Genomic DNA, 22,031 nt, shown 5'->3' with positions numbered 1-22,031 from the left:
AGTTGTTTAGTTCTGAAAATACCATTGACTACAAATTAAATATTTTCTAAAGAGGATGCATATGGAACACAAAACAAAATTCTCTTTGCCATACCATATAGTTAAAAATAATAATACATAATAATTCATTTGATTTGTGTCATAATTTTGTATGACTGATAAATTACATACCTGGTTTAATTCTGAGCTGTCGAAGAACCGGATATCCAAGAATATAAGACATTTCATCTGCCAAAATGTCGTCTGAATTATCAAGGTAAGTGCTGTTGAATAGGGAAGGTGCATATACAGCAGGTAGGAATATGTTCATCATCCATGGCCAGAAATTACCAGGGTGCGATAGCTTTATAAAAGATTGAAAACATGTTTAAATAATATTACTGTTGGTTGTTGGGTAACGGTAAACGTATTTATTATCATCGTCCTCAAGATAGAAATTGAGGAAATTCAGATTAGGTCCAAAACAACAACATAATGTCTATAAAATCTGTTAATTAGTTTTGATTTAAAGATGTATTGTCCCCCAAAAACATGAAAATACAGATTAATAAAATCAGACAGGCTATTTTCTAGTTTTAATAAATTTGAATCACTTCCAAAGAAAAAAAAAGTTTTTTTTCAAATAAAAAAAGACAAAATAAACGGTTAAAAACCACTGGCTGGCAGCCAATTTGACTATTTTTTGCTTTAAATTACAGTTTTTCAGGTAAATAATTATTTTTTTAAATCTATTTTTTGGCCATAATAAATATTCTATGTGACATTAAAATAGAATATTCAACAAAAAAAAGTGTTAAGAAATTATTTTTTTCAAGGGACAATATATCTTGCTATAACAAACAGACAGAAAGACAGACAATTATAACCTCCAACTGTTTGTATTTCACTTACATCTCCAAAAGGCAAAATTCCAGTAGAAGATGCTTTGACAAAGGTGTTTTCAAGGTGAGACTTGTATTTGTAGGCATTTGGATCAAACTCACTGTAGCAGATTACAAACGCGATTATCACAAACGTACAGTGAATGAAAATCTCAATTAAAACAGAGTCTAGCTTCATTTCATATAGTCTTTGTTTTCGTTTCTTTTCAAGTTTAGTTTTTGCTAAGCCATCACTTGCACTTATAGTTGTGTCACCTGTAAAACGAATAATTCTTTGTTTGAATTTTACATATTTATCTGATTTTGCCACTATATGGGATTCTCGCACAATATTTCACAATATATTAAATGCAATACAATATAAAAAGAAAACAATACCCTAAAATATATGCTTATAAAACTAAAGAATGTTTACGAGTTGAATGGTGATAATATTTCAGTTGAAAGTTTGAATATTCTATCTAATAAGGCAGATCTAGAATCTGATCTAATTTGAATGTTATTGTTAGACAAGCAGGTTTTTTTTTTGTATTATTGGACATTTCTACAGCAATATGATTACTGTACATGAAATGAGACTACTTGTATAAACATTTATAAAATGCTGTTTATCACTTACTAGTTTGTTGATTGTCGTTCTCACTTTGTGCTTCATTAGTGTTCTTTATGTCATCAGGAATGTCCTCCTCATTTTCTTCATCATCAGATTCTTGCACCGGTGATTTGCATATTGATGCAATGACCATTGCAATAACCAATCCCTATTAGATTATATATAAATTATATTAAATTGAGAATTTATTGCTTAATTAATTAATTGGTGCTATGGTTTACTATTATAAAATTATGTTTGTTTATAGATTGGACTTTTCAAACATATTACAAGGTTAAAATTCATGCTAGTGTGGAAAAGTATTAAATAACAGACACAGCTTTTATGTTTTTGGATTTCAATTATTGAAACATTTATAGATAATATTGGCCTAAATAAAATAATTGTGATGTAATGTCATTTTTTTCTGGCAAAAGTGAATAACTACTTTAACTATAAAATGTTTACCTTTATTGGCTGTGTAAGTAAAATACCGAAAAACATTGATACCAGCAATGACGTCAACCACGCCAATGCCTCTTCATTGCCCATTTGTATGGCATAAAATATAACAAAGACCGTTGCAGCTAAAATGGCTGATACTGCTAGAAACCAGGCAGGAATGATGGCCCACCAAGGAAACAACTTTGTCTTCTTTTTCTTTCTTCTCCTTCGCTTAATGTCACTTTTGTTCACCAATGTATCAGTTTGTGATTGATGTGTAGTATCATTTCCCGTACCCATTTTATCCTCACTTATGGTAACATTTTCCAGATCAACCACAAATTTGTCTGATGCTTCTTTCTCCTGTAAATAATTAAAATTATTTATGTAAAATATTGAAAAATGAACAAAATTTTTCAATAAAAAACTTTCTCAAAAAATTTCATCTGGTTTCAAATATATATTAAATAAATCAATGTTAACTTTTTGGTTAAACCAGTTGACAAGTACTTACTTGCTAGAACTAGATCAAAATATTACGAACGGGGGGGATAGGAACAATATCCGGAACTTCATACAGAAATGTCAAGAGTCAGAGTTTATCAAAACAAAGGAACGACATGTAAACAAACTCTCATGGTGGGAAGAAAAGGCGAAGAAACTAAGAAATAACATAAACAAAAAAATAGATTTGAACGGCACGATATTGAAAGAAAAATGGGTAGTAAATTTGTCAGACAGGAATCTATCACCGATCGAGCACGACATACTAGAAAAAGGCCTGAATTTTGCGATTGCCAAAGAAACGCTACCCATCCAGGATGTGATCGTAGCCACTGAAGTAGCCTGTGAACAAATAACTGAAGCGGAAAGAGATATTGTACGAGGTAAGGTTACTAGCATTTTAAAAACCACCAAACCACCACAAACAAATATCACAAAAGAGCAACATTCAGCCATACATAGCCTTAAAAAAGACAAAAACATCATGATCTTACCGGCAGATAAAGGCAGAGCTACGGTGATCATGAACACCCCTGATTACAAACGTAAGGTAAACACCATGATGAAAGATGGGGATGTGTACGAAAAACTTAAAAAGGACCCTACAAAGAAATACAAGAGAAACCTTGTGGAAATCCTAAACAGATTACTAGAAGAAAAGAAAATAACATATCAATGGAAAACCAAACTCTTCCCCACTGCAGAAATCATCCCACGACTATACTGCACACCTAAAATCCACAAACAGAACAATCCATTACGCCCAATCGTAGACAATATCAACACAATATACTACGAAGTCTCCAAATTGCTCTCAAAATTATTATCACCGTTGGTTGGAAACACAGAATTCCATGTGGAAAACTCTAAACAATTAGCAGTCGACATAAAAGCACTGAACAACATAGACATAGAAAAACACACACTTGTATCCTTTGATGTTATATCTCTATTCACAAAGACACCTATAAAACCAACAATCAATATAACACACAACACTTTACTGAAAGAAACTAAGATCCTGGAACAAGTCCAAAGAAAATTAAACACCAATTTGAAAACGGAGGACATCATGGAGCTGTTAAGCCTAGTTCTTAACACGACATATTTCACATTTAATGGTGATATTTACAGACAAAAAGAGGGAATGGCAATGGGCAGTCCTGTCAGCCCCATAATGGCAAATATATTCATGGAAGACTTGGAACAACGTGCCACAGAAACAGCACCATCACATATCAAACCGATTTTCTGGCGCAGATATGTAGACGATGTCTTGGCAATTGTACCAATTGGATTTGAAGAAGAACTCCTCCAACATCTAAACACCATTGACCAGACAGGCCAAATAAAATTCACTATGGAGAACATGAAAAACAACACCATCCCTTTTCTCGATACTCTAATCACTATTCAAGACAATGGTAACATAAAAACATCAGTGTACAGAAAATCGACACACACAGACCAATACCTACACTTTCAATCAAATCATCCACTCGAACACAAACTTAGCGTAGTCAACACCCTAGTGGACAGATGTGAATCCATCGTATCAACAGAAGAAGGACAAAAACAAGAAATGAGCCATATAAAAGCAGCTTTATCAACATGCGGATATCCAGACTGGAGTTTTAAAAGAGTTAAAGACAAAAGGGAACATAGAAAAGCAAACAAAGACAAAGAAATAACAACAGATAAAGAAAAATCCAGAGTCAACATTGGTTTACCGTATGTCGAAGGGATGACTCAAAGGCTAAGAAGAACATTGAAACAGCACAATATAAATACATATATCACTCCCAAAAACAAATTAAGAGAAAGTCTCGTTCATCCTAAAGACAAGATTGACAAAGATCAACAGTGTGGTATAGTCTACCAAGTAGGTTGCCACAACTGCAAGAAGGTATACATAGGGGAAACAGGCAGAGCATTAAAAACAAGAATAATAGAACACAAAACAGACGTGGAAAAAAATACGGTAGGGACAAGAACCAGGAGCGCTCGCCACTCACAATCTAAAATTCTACACAAATCAGCTATCACAGATCACGCCACCATAGAAAATCACATACCGGATTTTGAAAATACAAAAATATTAGACAAAGAACAACACTACTTATCAAGAAAAATAAAAGAAGCCATTTGGATAAGAAAAACAAATATGAACATCAACAGAGACCAGGGAGGACATGAACTGAGCCACATCTATGATGACTTAATAAAAAGGGACACCCGAGCATCCAAAGGGGGACACCAGCAGAAAGCTGAACATCAGACGAAAGATGGCGCAAGTCACCGAACTATGACGAATGACAGAACATCATGTCAACGTCATTTGCGTGATCAAGGCTACTGAAAGTAGCTGAAACGTAGCAAGTAAGTACTTGTCAACTGGTTTAACCAAAAAGTTAACATTGATTTATTTAAAATAAAAAACTTTTTCAATAAAAAACTTTATTATCATTTTTTTAAGCAGTTCACTACGACTGAATTCATTCAAGACACTTACTTTTAATCTTTGCTGCATTATCTCTGCAAAAACAGAAAATCTGGATCGTCGACGAGCATTTTTAAATAGAGCGATAACTAAAACACTTACAGGAAGAACTATTAGATTTGACATAATTCCGACACCAATCTATAATATGAAGAAAATGCACATAATTAAATTCATACTTCTTGGTTTTATAAATAAAAAAAATAATCTAAATACAGTAACTAGCAGTGTGGATAACAGTTGATGCACTGCATGTTGAGGCATGCAGGATTTGAGAGGTGGGAATTTACTGTTGATGCACTACATGTTGAGGCATGTAGGACATGGGAGGTGAATACTGACAGTTGATGCACTACATGTTGAGGTATGTAGGACTTGGGAGGCGAGTATTGACAGTTGATGCACTACATGTTGAGGCATATAGGACTTGGGAGGTGGATACTGACAGTTAATGCACTACATATTGAGGCATGTAGGACTTGGGAGGTGAATACTGACAGTTGATGCACTACATGTTGAGGCAGGTAGGACTTGGGAGGTGAATACTGACAGTTGATGCACTACATGTTGGGGCATGTACGACTTGGGAGGTGAGTATTGGCAGTTGATGCACTACATGTTGAGGCATGTAGGACTTGGGAGGTGAGTATTGACAGTTGATGCACTACATATTGAGGCATGTAGGACTTGAGGTGACCAATACCAATCCTGAAAATAAAAAAAACTCACTTCTGCAGTGGTGACTGTTATAGGTCCAATGTTGATTGATGTAGTAGCTTCTGGTGGAGGCATACTTTTATACCACATTATATTCACTAACATCTCCAACCACATTACCATCATACAACACACCGCTCTCTGCATGCAGGTAAAATTACTCTCAGGTGGTCTTAAAAATACTGAGAACCACAAATGGTCATCTCGAATGGCCTTGCGTGCATGTCCACCAAACAAATGGCTGAAACCTTTTATTTGAGAAGTTGTTGCAGCAAAACTTGAACGGACAACCTATGAATAAAAAACATAAAATATCTATAAGTTGGTAATAGCAGGGAAGAATTTAACTCTTCCCTGGTAATGGAAACAAAGAATGAATGTACCTGTATATTTCAAATATTGTACTTATTTTTAGGTACATTTTGCCCTTTAATATTTGTGTATAATGTCTGCCATACTGTGTTGAATTATCTCGCTACAGTATACTGCCGTTCTTTTTGTTTCTAATTGTTAAAGGCTTTTCTGACTTCTTAAAATGTATATTTGCTTTATTGTGTACAGGTTAAAATCAATCACACTTTTTTGCTGAAAAAGTTTATTTATTTATTTATTTTTATTTCAACAATATTTTATGAGGGTGGTCCATCCAGCATCAGCTGATCATTAGGGACCCTCAAACAAACAGTAAATACAAAATAAACTATAAAAACACAAAATTAACAAAGATATAAAAAATAAATATAAATATATATATAAAAAAATACAGTAAGCCCACAATTACTACCATTAAGCGATCCCTTAAATTAATATTCTCACAACAGGCACAGAACATAAATTCTAAAGCGCCTGGTGATATACTGAAATTTAATAAATTAATTTGAAATGATAAATATGAGGAAATCTGTGAGAATGAGAAAAAGTAGCCCCAACTGAGATTTAACCTGGGACCTTCTGCTTGATTGCTAGATTTAATTATTCATTTTGTCATCTTTTTCGTTCTATGCCCTGCAGCTGTAATTTTTTTCTGTTCATCACTTTTTCAAACTTTTATCTACTGGTATTTTATTCATTTTTTCATTTCATTAAATTAATTTATTAACTTTATTTGTATTTTTTTGTAAAGGCAATCCTGTCACAAGATCCACATCTTTCTGGGATCTGCCTTCGTCCATTTTCTTTATTATCTCTTGCCATTGTTGTTTTTTTTTGTTACTTTTTGTCTTTTGGACATTAATAAATGTTCTTTGAATTGAATTGAAATTGAATTGAATAGATGTCCTAACTATTAGATCACTAGGGCTTTCATGGCATTGTTCAAACTCGATTGGATAGCGACTCTATCGGGGTAGTACGGCGTAATATTTTGGAATTATATGCTTGCATACAAATATAATAGATTGTAATAAGGTTAGTTTATACTAGGACGATAACAAACGACGATAAAAAGACACAATTGTTTTTCTACAGAAAACAAAAGAATGGATTTCATCCTAGAACTACTGTTATTCATACAGTCTTTGAATAATTTTTTGTTCATGATCATGATGATCATTTGACCAAATTGACAAAGAAAAAATAAATGGCTATCCAATAGTTTTAGGATGTTTCTATTTTTTTCTGGAAAAATGCATTTCTCTATTGCATAGTGGTATACCATTTTTTAATTCACACAACACATTGAAACAGTATTAAGCTGTGTATTTTATGTGTATCATATCTTTGTTTAAAGCAAGGCAATCTAACAACAGGATGCTGAGCTCTGGAGATCAAAGGGTTTATCTGGCTTCTTCAAATGTGTGGTTAACCATGGGTTACAACAACAAAACACTGCGCCACGGAGAATATGTACACAGTACAGTACTTTTGGTGTTTGCCAGCCAGACATAAGATCAAAGGACTGTTACAAGTTCCTATCTTGGCAATTCGAGCTCAGCGTCCTGTTGTTAGATTGCCTTGGTTAAAGTACTTACTAAACCGTCACCGTCTGTCAATGACAACCAATTGTTAAAAATAAAGTGATGTGTTTTGCCAGTAATGATGTTTCGTATAATGATAGAGTTTAGAAACCAACTCTGTAATTTTCCTTTTCCCGAGTTATCATGCCATATTCGAACAGTTTCCAGATTTCCTAGATCTCTATTAAATGGAAAACATGAGTATATGGTATCAAAATGAAATTAATTCTATACCGTGTATTTAATTATTAGGGAGGAAGCAATTAACTGCCAGTCTAATTATCTCTTTAATAAGACAATTACTTTTTATTACGACTTCTAGGTAATAATTAGAAAACATAAGAAAATAAATCTTCTATACCACAACTGTCATTGCTTGTCATAGTGTACTTTTGCAAGACCTATGATTGCCTCTCTCCACCCAGGTGTACAAAAGGGTACCTCAAACACAAATGCGCTGATTACTAGCTGCAACATTACAGGAGCCGATTATGTGTTTGACCCAATGACCAGGGTAATAAATGTGAAGCGATTTGAGGCTTTTACTAAAACGCAATAAAATCAACATTATTAAACAAAGAAATTGATCTATACCTTCGTGTTGACATTAGAAACTTGTCAACAGCTCCTCTTTGAAAAATTGGTCTATCAATTTTATCAAATGTTCGCACACTTGTGTCATTATCAGAACCAGAAATAATGAAACTGACCTGTAGTAAAAAATACTTTTGTGATTAGAGAAGAAAATGTAAAAAAGTAAATAAATAAAGGCAATAGCTAAATTCTACCCATCCAAGTAAATGTACCCTACTGAAGGGGAATTGATTGATAACACATTTATTTCTGACTGAAAACAACATATTAAAACAGAAAATGATATAAAATTAGTACATAGCAGTCAGAATCAAGTCTTGGTTTCGAGGCTCACTCGCTCCATGGTTCTGTGCTAGGACCTTGTGAATATCAGCTTATGCTGTTTCGAGTTATCCTTGTCAAAACATAGTTGAAAAAACAACCACCATCATTTTTTTTTTTACATTTATTCATTAAAAGTTGTAATAATCAATAATTTTAACATAAATTGAATAATCAAGAAAATTGATAGGGCCACAAACTAGAAGAGCTTTGTCTTGTGAGGACTCTGGACAAAACAACAATAAGGTAATGCGTAATGCAAAATAGAAATGATTACCTTGGAGTTGGTTGCGGATGAAAGACGATCAGCAGTTACTACAGTAACTTCATAAAAATATCTATCATTATTGCTATTATCCGTCAACGGTATCATTCCAACCTATTAAAACAAAATATTAATACAATTTTTTTTTCTTTTTCTCAAATGCAGAATGCAGAAAGTAAAACCTTGTGGTGGATAATGTTTGCAAACAAACTTTACATACATAAATTGTTTTTTGGAGTGAAACCAAGTAAAATTAGGTGAAACTTTTGTGAACTCTCAGTTCACATTCTCAAGTGATAAGCATTGATATGCATTCTGAGAGTTCTTGGTTTAACTCCAAGAATAATTCTCAAAATAAACTTTACATTTACCATAATTTCGTTTTTCTTATCCTTTCTTCTTGCCCAGATGAAGATAAGAGTGAAGAACACATAGCTAACTATGCATGTTACATAGATAGTGATGTTATCAAGAAAACCAGCATTTGCAAATATGTAACTGAAGTCCAGAGGTGCAGGAGGTATAATGAACGAACTGGCAAATGACGTCAAATGTGTACATAGGCACTGTGTGTAAGTAAAACTGGTGTCTTCCCCAACCTTTAAGGAAAGAAAAAACTTCATAATTATATACATATTATTATAGCAAACATATTATATAAAGAAATAAAATAAATAAATTATAATATAATGATAATACAAATATACAGATATTGATAATAGAGAATTAAAACAAGAATTGATATGCATCCGACAGCGAGCAACACGGCAATTACAGGATGGAAACTATTTTATCATTCATAATTTATCGTGCCTCTCATTAGAGGTTTAGGGAGTAGAGCTGAAATAGTTTTGAGTTACAACACTGGCACTAGGTCAGGATTGAACTCTGGATCTGAATTGGAAGGCAAGCATGAACCATCAAACAATTTGGAAACAGCTTACCACACAGCCTTCACTAGTCCAAGTGTTCTTTTCTTTGCTCCAAAAATTACAACCGGACAGATATATTCGAACGCTGTAGTTGCAAGTGAATGTTTCAGATATATACATAGGAACCTCTTGTTCAAAAACTGATGATGATGAGCTGCTATGAGCGCCATCATCCTCTTCTTCTTTAAATTCAGCCACCCCCAAATAAAACACTCCAGTATGGTTACCTATTATGCTTGATGTAATAAATATCTTATGAATGTATCCTGCAAAATAAATTAAATCAAGCATTTTTATACAATTAGAGTATTAGACTTCAATAATAATAATATTTATTGTAACAGTCATTGGATTAGATTGAATGAAAGTGAAATTTCAGTCAAAATTGATAACATCTTATCTTTCTTGAAACTCTCAATACATAGTTTTGGATCAGCAACACTGAATGATTTGTAAGGCTAGGCAGCTGAGATAATTGAAACATGCAGCAAACAGCTACATACGGAATGTGTTGAATAATGACTCATCTTAAAAGCTTTATACTGGATATTAAAGGCATTTGAACACTTGCTTAAACTGTTTGTACAAACATGCACTCAGAGGAAGTGTAGTGTTTGATTGCATCTGTGGAACTTGAGAGCTTCAATCTACCAAGGATGATTTTAGCAGTTTGATGTTGTATATATGCTAAAATGACTTTATATAGCATGCACTAGTGAAAAAGGAGAAAGTACCACTTTTTCAAATATGGTATTTTGGTTTTCGATATTAATAAACAAAGTTTATTTGAAAAGTCTTACCTTCTGTTTCTGCATCAATGCTTTTAATAAATATGTTATTCTCCGTATCTGGATAATCATTATATGCCAGAGATATCTCATATGTAGTGTTTGCACAGTACGGTTGGAACTCCATATTGATAGCTGTGTCAGTATTTTCAATATCGACACGATGATACACTCTAAACTTTTCCTTGATTGGCTCAGCGGTTACATTTTGCCACAAAATTGTCTGGGATCCACTTCTTGGAATCATAATTTCAATAGGTTCGGAAATATCAGAAATATTGTGCTCATTTCCACCTTCTGTTTTAAATGCTAATGAAACGACTAGAGAATCATTTGACAAGCGGGATACAGAGTCGTCAAAGTTAAATGGATTTGTTGACATTGTTTTTACCTAAAAAATGCAATTCAAAAAGTTAACTGTATAACTGGCTACTCTTCATAGTATCATCATAACAGATGTTAATTAATATAAATATATCAAAATATATGGACTGTATGTAAAATGTGTCAATGAAATAAATATTAATAATAAATACATTCTACAAACTTTAAAAAATACAATTGCCAAAAACTATTTGGTTATCGAAAAGTAAACCAACCGAACCTTTATATATCATTTTTTTGTGAGTGAGTGGTGGCCGAACGTGAGTGAGTGGTGGCCAAGCGATTAAGACAGTGGAACCGTAATTACGTAGCCATAACATCAGCAAGGGTTCAAGGCTCACTCGCTCCATGGTTCTGGTGGTAGAACGAGTCTTCTCGGATAAGAACTATAAACCGTAGGTCCAGTGTACACATAGCTCATGTGCACTTTAAAGAACCTAGTACATCTTTCGAGATGAGTAGGGGGTTACCCCGGTGTACTAGTCCACACAAACACAGCCACTGTCACACACAGCCACTGTGCAATTGGGAATTGGGACAGGACCGTTTTATAGAGATGTTTACCACCTGTTGGTCCAGATCCTTCACTAACAGAGTTAGTGAGAAGTTGAATAAAAAAAAAAAAAATAAATAAATAAATGATTTACCTGAAAATCGATAGCATTTCTGTCCGAGCATTTCTCATGGCCGACCATAGTTTGACAGGATGGCACTATAAATATTCCTCCACCCGCTTCTATTGGTTCGTCACTAATACTGGTGGCAGCTCCTCTCTGCATCTTTGCTGTGATTGTTGGTGTCTCAATTATAATTGGTGGTTCGTGAAGGCCCCTTCCTTTTAGCACAATAACACCAAGGTCATCAAACAAGGCATCAAGTTCAGCTACTTGCGTTTTAGCCTGTTTTTACAAATTTACAAATTTACTATAAAGGTTTAATATTTAAAATAAAAAAATTATCGTAAACTCTAATTTAACAAAATAAATATAGGGCAGTATTAGTACTACAGAGTATGCAAAGATTTACTATTCAATTTCAACTCTCCTTCTTTGCAGGCTGACTTTTTGAATTTATGCTTAAAATAAATGTTATTCTATTTAGTGTATTAAATATTATGTTTGTTTCTTACTATAATAAAATTTGCTATTAATAATCATTGATTTTCTAGACTTACAAGGCACAAAGGAAAACATATTTTCAATAAAATTTTGAATACAACTTTTTTGTGCTTATATGGACATTTCAGAAAAATTGAAAGAAATGCTATATTGTACAATGAACAGATATGATACGAACACAGCACTTTTTTCTCATCATCTGTTTCTTTAGAGGCATTGTTGATGAGAAGAAAAATCTGTTTTCTTTTTTATTTATTTAAAAAATGTATTGCTATTCTTTTCCTGAGTGTTGTAACTAATAAATAAAGTTTACAACAAAACTGACCTGATTAGGATCTGATTCGTTTCGAAGTTTACTTGAAAAAGCTAAGGATGAGGCCTGTGGGAGTTAAATAATATTTACATTAATAGTAGGCAGAACTATCATTATTTTGTAATTGTTTCAATTAAAGATAAAAAACAGTGAGATAAAAAATTTACTTGTAAGGCATTGCTGACCACAGCCATTGCTTGTGTAACACTATTCACTAATTCTGTCTCGTCGGCATCATCTTCAATGTAATGGATTTGATCTGTAAGAGTCTTGGTTGTTGTAAGCACCAACCCCTGCAAAATAAAAAAAAGATAGTTTTAATAATGTTGGTTCCTACAATTCATAGTAATCATACCGGTAAGGGTTTGGGACAATAATCTGTTCAAATGTACACAACATTGCTCATGTGCATTTTAAAGAACCTACTGTACTAGTCCACACACAGTCACTGCCATGGACAGATGAGAGAGCGCTTGAATTGGCAGCACTGATATGATGTGACCTTTAGGGGAGAAGCATGTAGTCCACTCACACAGCACCATAAGCAATTTTTAAATATTTTTTTTTCATTTTGAAATGAAAAAAAAATGAAATGAAAATACACAAATAAATTGATTGATACAAAGAACTTAAATGCAGCCAACTTTGCCAGTGTCACTAATAGAGTGGACATTTTACAAAATTACGAATTAATAGACGCTTACTATATAACTTTACAATAACATTTAATGACAAAAAACAAGAAGATCGATCTTCTTGTTTTTTGTGATTAAATTTTATTGTACAAAATGTAACCAATAGTAGTTTTTCATATACTTTATTCATTTAAATAATGACTGTATCATCAACAGTTCTTACAATGGAGTCCTGGTTAATTTCATCTGGCTTTTCTGTAACCGTGATAAATGCTGATAGTTGAATTGATAAAGCTTCAGTTGATGGTGGAACAGAAACATTGGCTAATAAGTTTAAATAATGAGCCCGTAGCTGAAAAAAGATAAAAATAATATAATTCAGATTCATTTTATCATATTTACATTTAAAGCATAATGTAATTTGTTTCCAGAGACACAAAGTTACTTAAAAATCCATATCGATTTAACAAATGTGGTTAAAATGTTAAGTTTAGAATAAGAAATACAAAAATTTAAAATACAACTAGTTATAGAATTGACATTTCTGACCATATATCCATAAATATAGTATCTTAAAAAACAAGTGCATTTGTTTTGAATAAAGTGATAATGATAACACTTTTCATTTTTGTTTATGTGAGCTCTCTATAGCTTATAAATAAAATAAAAAAATATAGTATTTGTTCCTACATTTGTGGCAGCCTTCCTATCTTCTTCTTGCTCCTATAAATAAAGGGTATTACCATATAATTATTAAAGAAATCTACTTGATTTATTCTTAATAATAAGGAATAATCAACATATTGATTTCGCCATGCAAACATTCAATCAATATAAACCAGATGAACTTTTACAATCACAAAAGTATGTTTACGTGTATAAACATATTTGAAAATACTACTAACAAGTATTCATATTTTATTTGGACAAAAACAAAGTTCCCAAATTTAGATAGAATAATCTGTCCACCACCAACATAAATAAAGGAATCAGAAAACAAACCAACTTTGGGAAAATTGGCAGCAAAGTCTTTATACAGACAGATGAGAAATAAAAGACAACCAAACAGAACATAATAGAGGAAATACAAAACAAGATTACAATCAAATATGGTACTATATTTAAAGCTATGGCTTACCTCAGCAGATTTTGATTCATTTGAAGCTGAAAGAAAAGAAAACAATTTATAATTTAAAAATTCATATTTAAATATTTTTTTTGGAAACATTCAATATCCTTCTTAAAGATGGCAATCCTGTTAACAAAGTTGGAGTTGTAAATTTTCATTAAAAAAAAATCAGGACTTGAACCCACCCTTGACCACCGAGCGATAACTCCATTCTGGAAAAAAAATGTTTTAATTATTATAGGAGAATAAAAATTTAATTAAACCTTGAACTTGTTCAATGCTATTCAATAATCCCATATTCCTTAATGTATATTCTGAGATGTCTTGCCAGTTACCCTCAGCGCGTAATTTTTCAGTTTGAGATGTGTTCATCAGGTCATGTAGAATCTTGTCTGTCTGTTCAACGTCCAGTTCAAGAGGCCTTACCTAAAATTTGCAACAACAAATATATATTTGAAATAAAGTATAATAAATATACTTAATATTCTTTATATCAATACAATTTATGAAACCTTCATACTAAAATATTAATGAATAATTTCCTATATTCACAAGTCAACATAAATAATTAAAAATGAAAACATAAACAAATTAAGTATAAACAAAATAATATTTATTTATAAAATAATATTTATAAATAATATAAAATACTAATAAAGTAGAACCCTATTAAGGGGACACCTTCGGGACCCAAGAAAGTTCTCCCTTAATAGGCACGTCCCCTGAATAGGGGTTGGCTGTAGTATTAAAAGATTCATTGCCGTTCGTTTCACAGGAAAATTTCCTTTTTAATAAGGGGTGTCCCCTGAATAGAGGTGTTCCAAAGGAGGAGTTCTACTGTAAACATAAATTAAAATGTTTTACCTGTATTTTGTCTACCATGTACTCAATAGAAACACCATATTGATTTTTGATATTGACCCAAATATCAACCAAGTAATCTGTTTCAGGATCACCTTCCAAAGGATATATTGTTTGCAGCGGTTCTTGTCCAGATGTCAGAGAACGACGAATATTACTATTGTTGGATGTTTTCACTGTGGAAAAAGAAATCTTTAATTAATTTCTAATTAATTTCTTTAATTATTTTTTATTTAGTCATTCATTATTTGTTTCACTGCAGTAAACTTTTATTCAATTAACCCGTTGCTTCAGTCTTGTCAAAGGCTATGCAAGAGGCTAGATCATTGCACAACATGTACACAAGAAGCTGAACGTACAATAGAACCAATAAACTTTTTTTTAAATACTACTACTGTCCAGCACACATAAATAACCAATCAAATGGCAAGGATATCTGGTATGTAATGATACAATATTACTCACTTGAATAAGAATACTGTTGTATATCTGTCCAACCTGAACAGTTAACCAAAACATGATTTGATACAGTGATTTCCCGTGGAGAAAGTGAACACACACCTCCCGATGGTGGTAAGTTGATTGTAAATTCAACAGTGGTATTTCCAGAACGTTGTGATATAGGAGCAAACACTGATAAAGATATTCTGTAATCTGTGTACTCATAGTTCAACAACAGAAGACGTTTCGAGATAAAGAAAGAGTATTCATTTTTACCTAGATAAAAAATAATACACATATTTATATGTAATTTCCTTTTAAAATTAATATTAAGAACCTTTTTAAATCACTAAATTATAAATTATGACATTATTTATTTCCTTACATTTAGTTTTGCAATTTTTACATTAAAGCAGAAAGATACAATTTGATATGCTATTTAAAATTGTATACTGAAAGCTCAACTTTTATAACCACATACATGATGAAAGAATATTAATAACTAATAATCTGTACTTATTGTGCAACAAAAGCTCTCATAAAAATATTTGGAAAATTCATTTAAAATTTAAATATAAATCAATTTTTAAAAAATGTTACTATAATTCATAATTTTGAATGATTTTATTAAACTAAACCAACAAATATGACAACCTTTTGTGTACAAGGAGACATCGTTAATATCTTGGTAAGCTATGTCATTTCCTTTCTTTCTTGCCAATGTCCAAGTGAACTCCACTGTTTCACCGACAACATTACAAGAAGCTCGGACATCAGTTGAAGGGTTAAGTCGCAGTATACCATCTACTGTAGATGATTTACCATTAAGACTATAAAATATAAACAATCATATCAAAATAGTTACATACAAACATCTCAAATATTATCTTTTTTTTATACAATCACGCAACAACCTAACATAACCCAAAGAGGTTCCCCCTTCTGTGTCTGGCCTTGGCCATCGTTTCCTCTTGGGCTCTTTAATAATAAGTAAACCCCATAAGTTTGTCATGTTCAAAGCAAGATCAAGATCACATATGGACCTTGTTAGTGGTCAATCATGTCATTAGATCAAGTGATTCCATTTCTAATATATATATATCTAAAATCATAGGCATACATATTTAATCCAAAATTGTTCATACATGTACAAATATAAAGAGATGATCAAAGGATATGTCTGCGATTAACTGTACCTGGCGCAGATTCGTTCTTTCTCTTTTGTCGAAATGAGGTTCATATGCATGGTTAGTAATTCTCAGTTTTCTACTAAACATGGCCTAACATTTTCGATTCAATATAAAAAAATGCCCTTAATTGAAATGTATTCTAATAGCTTTGAAGATTCCAAATCTTCCAAGAAGTTGTCTCCATGCTTTGCGAATCTTAAGGAATTCATTAGTATATTTGTTCCACATTTGTAATACCTATACCTAGAGAGTTTCTGTATTACTTAATACTCTGTATGCATAATCTTAAAAACTTCCTCATGATCTGTGTGAAAACACCTTCTCAACCTTGATGAGTTGTAAACAATCCTAATTAGCATCATGCATAATGCATGCTCGTGGTTTGAAATCTTTTTTACTTTCGCTCGTGACGATTTTCCAGACAAAATGTAATCAAATTAATTTACCTGTTAATTACGTAAATTTGTTGTTTTTGGCTCGAATTTTTGACTTAATATTACTTTGATATGGCCAATTTAAATTTAGAATATTGTGACCTTCATTTTTTGTGTTTCAAGGGACAATACATCTTTAATACAAACTTACTTTATAAGTGGTAAAATAAAGTTTCCCTCTTTAATACTAATCCCAATGGAAGCTTTTCCAATTCTGGTATCCTTTCTTACTTCAACTAATAAAACATAATCAAGGTTTGGTTGCATAAAACTTGTATTCAACGCAATTGTTCCTGTTTCAAACATTAATTTCCCAGGTCCTAAAACAAAAAGTAAACACAGTTTTAAAATTAAAAAACAAAGAATATTTTAGTAAAAGAAAGTTTTGTGGTACGCCATGTGTTCTCCAAAAAGTAAAATTGTCTCAAAGTGTGGTTGTTGAACTACCTTTTTCAATACAACCACCAAAATATTGGGCCATTATCAAATTTACTTTTTCTACTTCATTTTTACACATGGTTTACCGCAAACCGTTAATTTATTAATGTTTAATGCAAACTTTTAAAAAGAAAAATTATTTTAATATCCAATTAAAAAAAATATAAGAATTTCCTTTTATTAAAATGAAACAGAATAAAACGATAAACAGAGACGAAGGTCTCCTAGACTATACACCAAAACCATGCAGTCAAAGTCAAATCTTCATCCTAGCAACACAACAACTGACCAAGTCTAGCTGGTAGCTAGACGAAACTGTCTTGACTAACTTATGTTTTCCATTTATTTATAATTTATGAACTATATCTCATTACTTTTATTATAATTTATTATCATTAGAAAGTGAAAGGACAGAAACATATTTACTTACCAGTACCAAAACAACCAGGAAAATGTTCATTTTCAGCAGTCGCCAAAGCGGTCGTTGACGGTATAGCTGCTGTGATACGTGCATCTAGTTCTCCATCTTCTGTTACATTGAATGTTTCTTCTGCACGACGACAATAATAAGCAAATGAATCAAACATCTACATCATCCAATGAAAAAATTAAAAGGAATCAGAATGGAAAGCGTTACAAACATACTAAACATAATATAAAAAACCACTAAACTAAATATATGAATGTTTGAGTTAATTATGGCGACCATCAACAATTTGTTCAAAATTATGTTTTAGAGATAATGCAAAAGTTTAACAGTTAAAAAGCATAATTTATTACAACTGAGAATGGATAAGTATCTATGCTGACCAACAATATCAGTGATATTATTTTACCAAGACCAGACCAAGAAAAGAATGTTATGTCAATGCTATCTTCTTTAGCATTGATTAAGCTTTAATGTTGTTATCTTTGATATCTGTTGTGTTACTCTCATACGGAGAGTGTTTTGGGTTTCTTCGACTTAACCCAAATATTACAGTGGTAAATGACGTTATTGGTCAGAAAATTAATTGATTGCAGTTTGAAGAGAAATATGGTCGGCCTATTGTTAAATTTAACTGTATGTAAAAAATAACATTTTTCTTTTATGGTATAAATTATAGAAACATATTTATTTTTAATAGCATAAATTATAGAAAAAAAATTAGTTTTCACATTTAGTAGAAGGCCTCCAGGAATTAGACAGTTTAATATTAGGTTGAACTTCTGTTCAAACTGCACATTAGTTCCTTAGTATTTAATTGCAACATATTTTTTAATCTTTCTTTTTATACTTTGACATGCTGTTGTCTATATGAAATGCAATATACCTGTTCTTCTTGAGGTAAAACATCTGGATCTTTGGACAAATCTTGCGGAAAAAAGTTCAAAGTATCACCGTAACCGACTGTAATATATGTAGACGAACCTTCTAATAGTTTTACTTGTAAAGAACTAGCAACAACTTCAACATATTCAGTTTGAAAAGCAGAAATATCTAGTCCATTTGAACGACCAGATCCCATAGCAACTGTGATGATAAAACGGTAATGGCCTATTCTCAGACTATTTTTTCTTAGCACCAATGTTAGCGTCTCATCGGAACCTACTAAATTATTTCCGAAGTTGATGGCATTTACTTTTTGTAATGTTCCCCCGATTGCCAAACCAGTTCTTGGGGATACCTCTTCAATAGTCCAAGATTTTTCATTATCAAATACTTGACAATCTACTATAAGCTCTGCAACAAGTACAATATCTTGACTCAATTCAATCTTTCTTGGAATAAGAGGGTCTGCATGATGGTTGAAAATATTTACAGTTGGTACATTGCATTCTACTGTTTCAGGAATAATGGCATAAATCAACGACACCCTTTCATATGAAAACTTGTCAAAACCAAATATCTGCAAATTGAAGCTACCATTATGTTGGCAAACAGTAGCAACCTCAACAACATTGGTCAGTTCTCCAGCTCTAGGAACCATTATATATGGACTACACACCTCATTGCCATATCGTACCTTTTCTCCATTTCCAAAATCAATGAAAATACAAGAATCATATCCAATATTTGAAAGTGAAATTGTGAATCTTTTTGTTTCTAGAACATCAACTCTTGGTCCTTCCACTATAGTAATTCCACTTATTGGTTTCAATACCAAGATTTGTCGCTGATAAATATCGTTGCCACTTTTTGTCATTGTGATATTGTATGCACCACTCTGTGAACAATAATAATACCCAATAAGCGTAAACATTTAAAAGCTCTGATTCCTGCTATAAATGCAACATTCATCATTTTCAGAAACAATCATTCCTATAAATTGTATTTTTTGAATGTCGGTATAATTTTGTATTGTTTTTAAGAGGACCTCTTAAGTCAGCTGTACTGCTGTAGTACAGTTGTTAGTGCTACCCTTGAAAAAGAAAGTTGAATAAATAAATAAATGGTTTCACTTTGTTGAATATCATTGTTTAAGGTGACCTTTATATTTGTTTAAGACTGAAAGTAAACTGTTTTGTTTTATCTAAAATTTGACTTTAGCTAAAAAATGTCATGCGTGATGAACGTTTACATGGCCCGCTATAAGGCATTTTCCTTTTAAGGGGTGTCCATATTTGGGAATACTATTGCATATGTAGAGTATATATACAGGTAGGGATCTCACGATGTTGACCTAATGTGTCTGTAATTTACCTCATGGAATGTATGTATGAATGAAGAACTGTTTGACACAAAATCTGTAATCTTGCTGTTTAGGTCAGTCAGTGACCAAGATACAGCGTAACCTACAAAATAAAATGCATAAATGTATAATATCACATATGGGTCGTACCATACTTTTTAAGTTTGTAACCCCACCATAAGCCCTGTTTTTATCAATTCACTTTAGGAGTAGCATTTTCACAATAATAATGTTATTGAAAGTTTTACAAAAGTATAAGGATACTTTCTATAGGCCTACTATTCATAGCACTAAAGTAAAAAAAAAAAAAACAACATGAAATTTAGCCATATTTATGCTGTGGTCACTGTCTCTGTACTGTATTTCTACATGGTATAATTTGTTCAGAAAGTATCATAGACAAACAGTGTCAGAAATGTATCATGCAGTGGTGCATGATACAGGTGACATTTTATTTAGTACTGTGAATAAAAGCCAATCATAATTGTTATAATAATTAAGTTTTCTTAAAATATTTTCTCCCCTTCACTGTTCACACAAGATAAGATAGAAATAGATGTGAGAAATAGATTAAATAAAGTAAGATACAGTAGTCTAGATCAACAGAAATTATATACTGCATTGTATCTAAAATAAAATACTCCATACCATAGCTATTAAATTGTACTGCAGTATCAATAGGGATGGCATAACATCCTGAGTCCTCTTGAAAGCAAGTATTAATTGTTAAACATTCCATCTCAAAATCTGGTCTCACTGTAATTGAAATAATATAACAGAAATCTAAAAATTACTCAGATATGGCAATGTTTGACAGAAGGTGCATTTATAAAAGAATACTGTATTAATAAATGCATTACAATTTTATGCAATACTGTATTTTACATGTCTATGTCAATATATTAATCCTAATGTACCTCTATATAGTTTGACTTCACAAAGTGAAAGCGTGTCTCCTCCTGGAATATATACACTAACATAATGTCCTGTTATTGGTTGGTTACATATGAATTCAAGAGGGTTTGATTCTGCCATTAACGATGTAACTGTTGACCCACATTGTGTATTAGTATTAAAGGGTGAAATATTGCTATTACCAATACGAACTTCAGCACCAACCAACGCATCCTCTACAGATTAAAAACAACTTTGGTAGTTAAGATGAAAGACATATTGTGTTTCTCTTCTTGTTTAGAGCTGGTGGAGGCCCAAAAAGGAGACAAAACATGTTAAGCATAAAATCAGTGGCATCAGAGATTATCCTGATAGACAACAACTTTAAAACAAAGCTAAAAATCTTATCCTGTTGTTTTGTAAAGGTACAGTACCACAAGCACCACTTGGGGTGGAATACCAGGGGTGTACTACTATACAAATACTATACACATTAGAATTATACAGAACACTACAGCCATATATATGAGACACCACTGGTTCACTATAATATCTCTATGAGTTCACCAACCAATAGCATTGTATATTATTCCTTATTATGTTAATTATTCATTATAAATTATTTTAAATTTTAAATATGATTCTATAAGTGATTCTATTATTTTTACCACAACAATCTTCTCTGTTATATATCACAATCTTTGATATAGCTGAAGGTGATCCAATATCTAAATACCACCATGGATTTAAGTCAGTATCTAAATGTAATAGAAACAAATGAATTAAGTAATTAGAAATTTGGCAAATGCGACTTGTAAGACTTCTCAATGAAAACATAAATTACAAAATGTAGGCAAGGCATAATTTGAAAATTGAGAGTAGGTAAGGCAGCAATTTAATTGATAGGGCTTAAGATGACCCACATGCAAGCAATGCCACAGGTTAAAATGTTTAGAGGTGTTAGATTTATGAAAGATAAAAAATAAAATCAGAGTTTGAATAGGCTATTTCTTATTCACTTTCATAGAA

At 32.1% G+C, this 22,031-nt stretch overlaps 1 protein-coding gene across 1 annotated transcript in view; it reads right to left on the bottom strand.

Moving 5' to 3' along the window:
• LOC144848019 (polycystin-1-like protein 2) overlaps nt 1–22,031 on the bottom strand; it is a 30,033-nt gene that overhangs the window by 3,083 nt on the left and 4,919 nt on the right. The window contains exons 8-36 of the mRNA XM_078704679.1: nt 21,671–21,760; nt 21,026–21,238; nt 20,757–20,864; nt 20,120–20,211; nt 18,750–19,643; nt 17,867–18,023; nt 17,150–17,318; nt 16,029–16,204; nt 15,399–15,650; nt 14,937–15,109; nt 14,336–14,498; nt 14,082–14,107; nt 13,634–13,666; nt 13,167–13,295; nt 12,476–12,601; nt 12,321–12,374; nt 11,525–11,776; nt 10,506–10,884; nt 9,718–9,971; nt 9,145–9,372; nt 8,786–8,887; nt 8,188–8,303; nt 7,609–7,774; nt 5,651–5,929; nt 4,934–5,062; nt 1,942–2,280; nt 1,501–1,642; nt 892–1,136; nt 172–343 (exon numbers count right to left, since the gene is read on the bottom strand). Of these exons, the coding sequence (XP_078560805.1) occupies nt 172–343; nt 892–1,136; nt 1,501–1,642; nt 1,942–2,280; nt 4,934–5,062; nt 5,651–5,929; nt 7,609–7,774; nt 8,188–8,303; nt 8,786–8,887; nt 9,145–9,372; nt 9,718–9,971; nt 10,506–10,884; nt 11,525–11,776; nt 12,321–12,374; nt 12,476–12,601; nt 13,167–13,295; nt 13,634–13,666; nt 14,082–14,107; nt 14,336–14,498; nt 14,937–15,109; nt 15,399–15,650; nt 16,029–16,204; nt 17,150–17,318; nt 17,867–18,023; nt 18,750–19,643; nt 20,120–20,211; nt 20,757–20,864; nt 21,026–21,238; nt 21,671–21,760 (5,658 nt within the window). The remainder of the gene's footprint in view (nt 1–171; nt 344–891; nt 1,137–1,500; nt 1,643–1,941; nt 2,281–4,933; nt 5,063–5,650; nt 5,930–7,608; nt 7,775–8,187; nt 8,304–8,785; nt 8,888–9,144; nt 9,373–9,717; nt 9,972–10,505; nt 10,885–11,524; nt 11,777–12,320; nt 12,375–12,475; nt 12,602–13,166; nt 13,296–13,633; nt 13,667–14,081; nt 14,108–14,335; nt 14,499–14,936; nt 15,110–15,398; nt 15,651–16,028; nt 16,205–17,149; nt 17,319–17,866; nt 18,024–18,749; nt 19,644–20,119; nt 20,212–20,756; nt 20,865–21,025; nt 21,239–21,670; nt 21,761–22,031) is intronic.

Source organism: Antedon bifida, chromosome 7 (genome assembly GCF_963402885.1).
Source record: "Antedon bifida chromosome 7, ecAntBifi1.1, whole genome shotgun sequence".
In the NCBI taxonomy this organism is placed as follows: domain Eukaryota; kingdom Metazoa; phylum Echinodermata; class Crinoidea; order Comatulida; family Antedonidae; genus Antedon; species Antedon bifida.
This window is presented reverse-complemented; position numbering and strand designations above follow the sequence as displayed.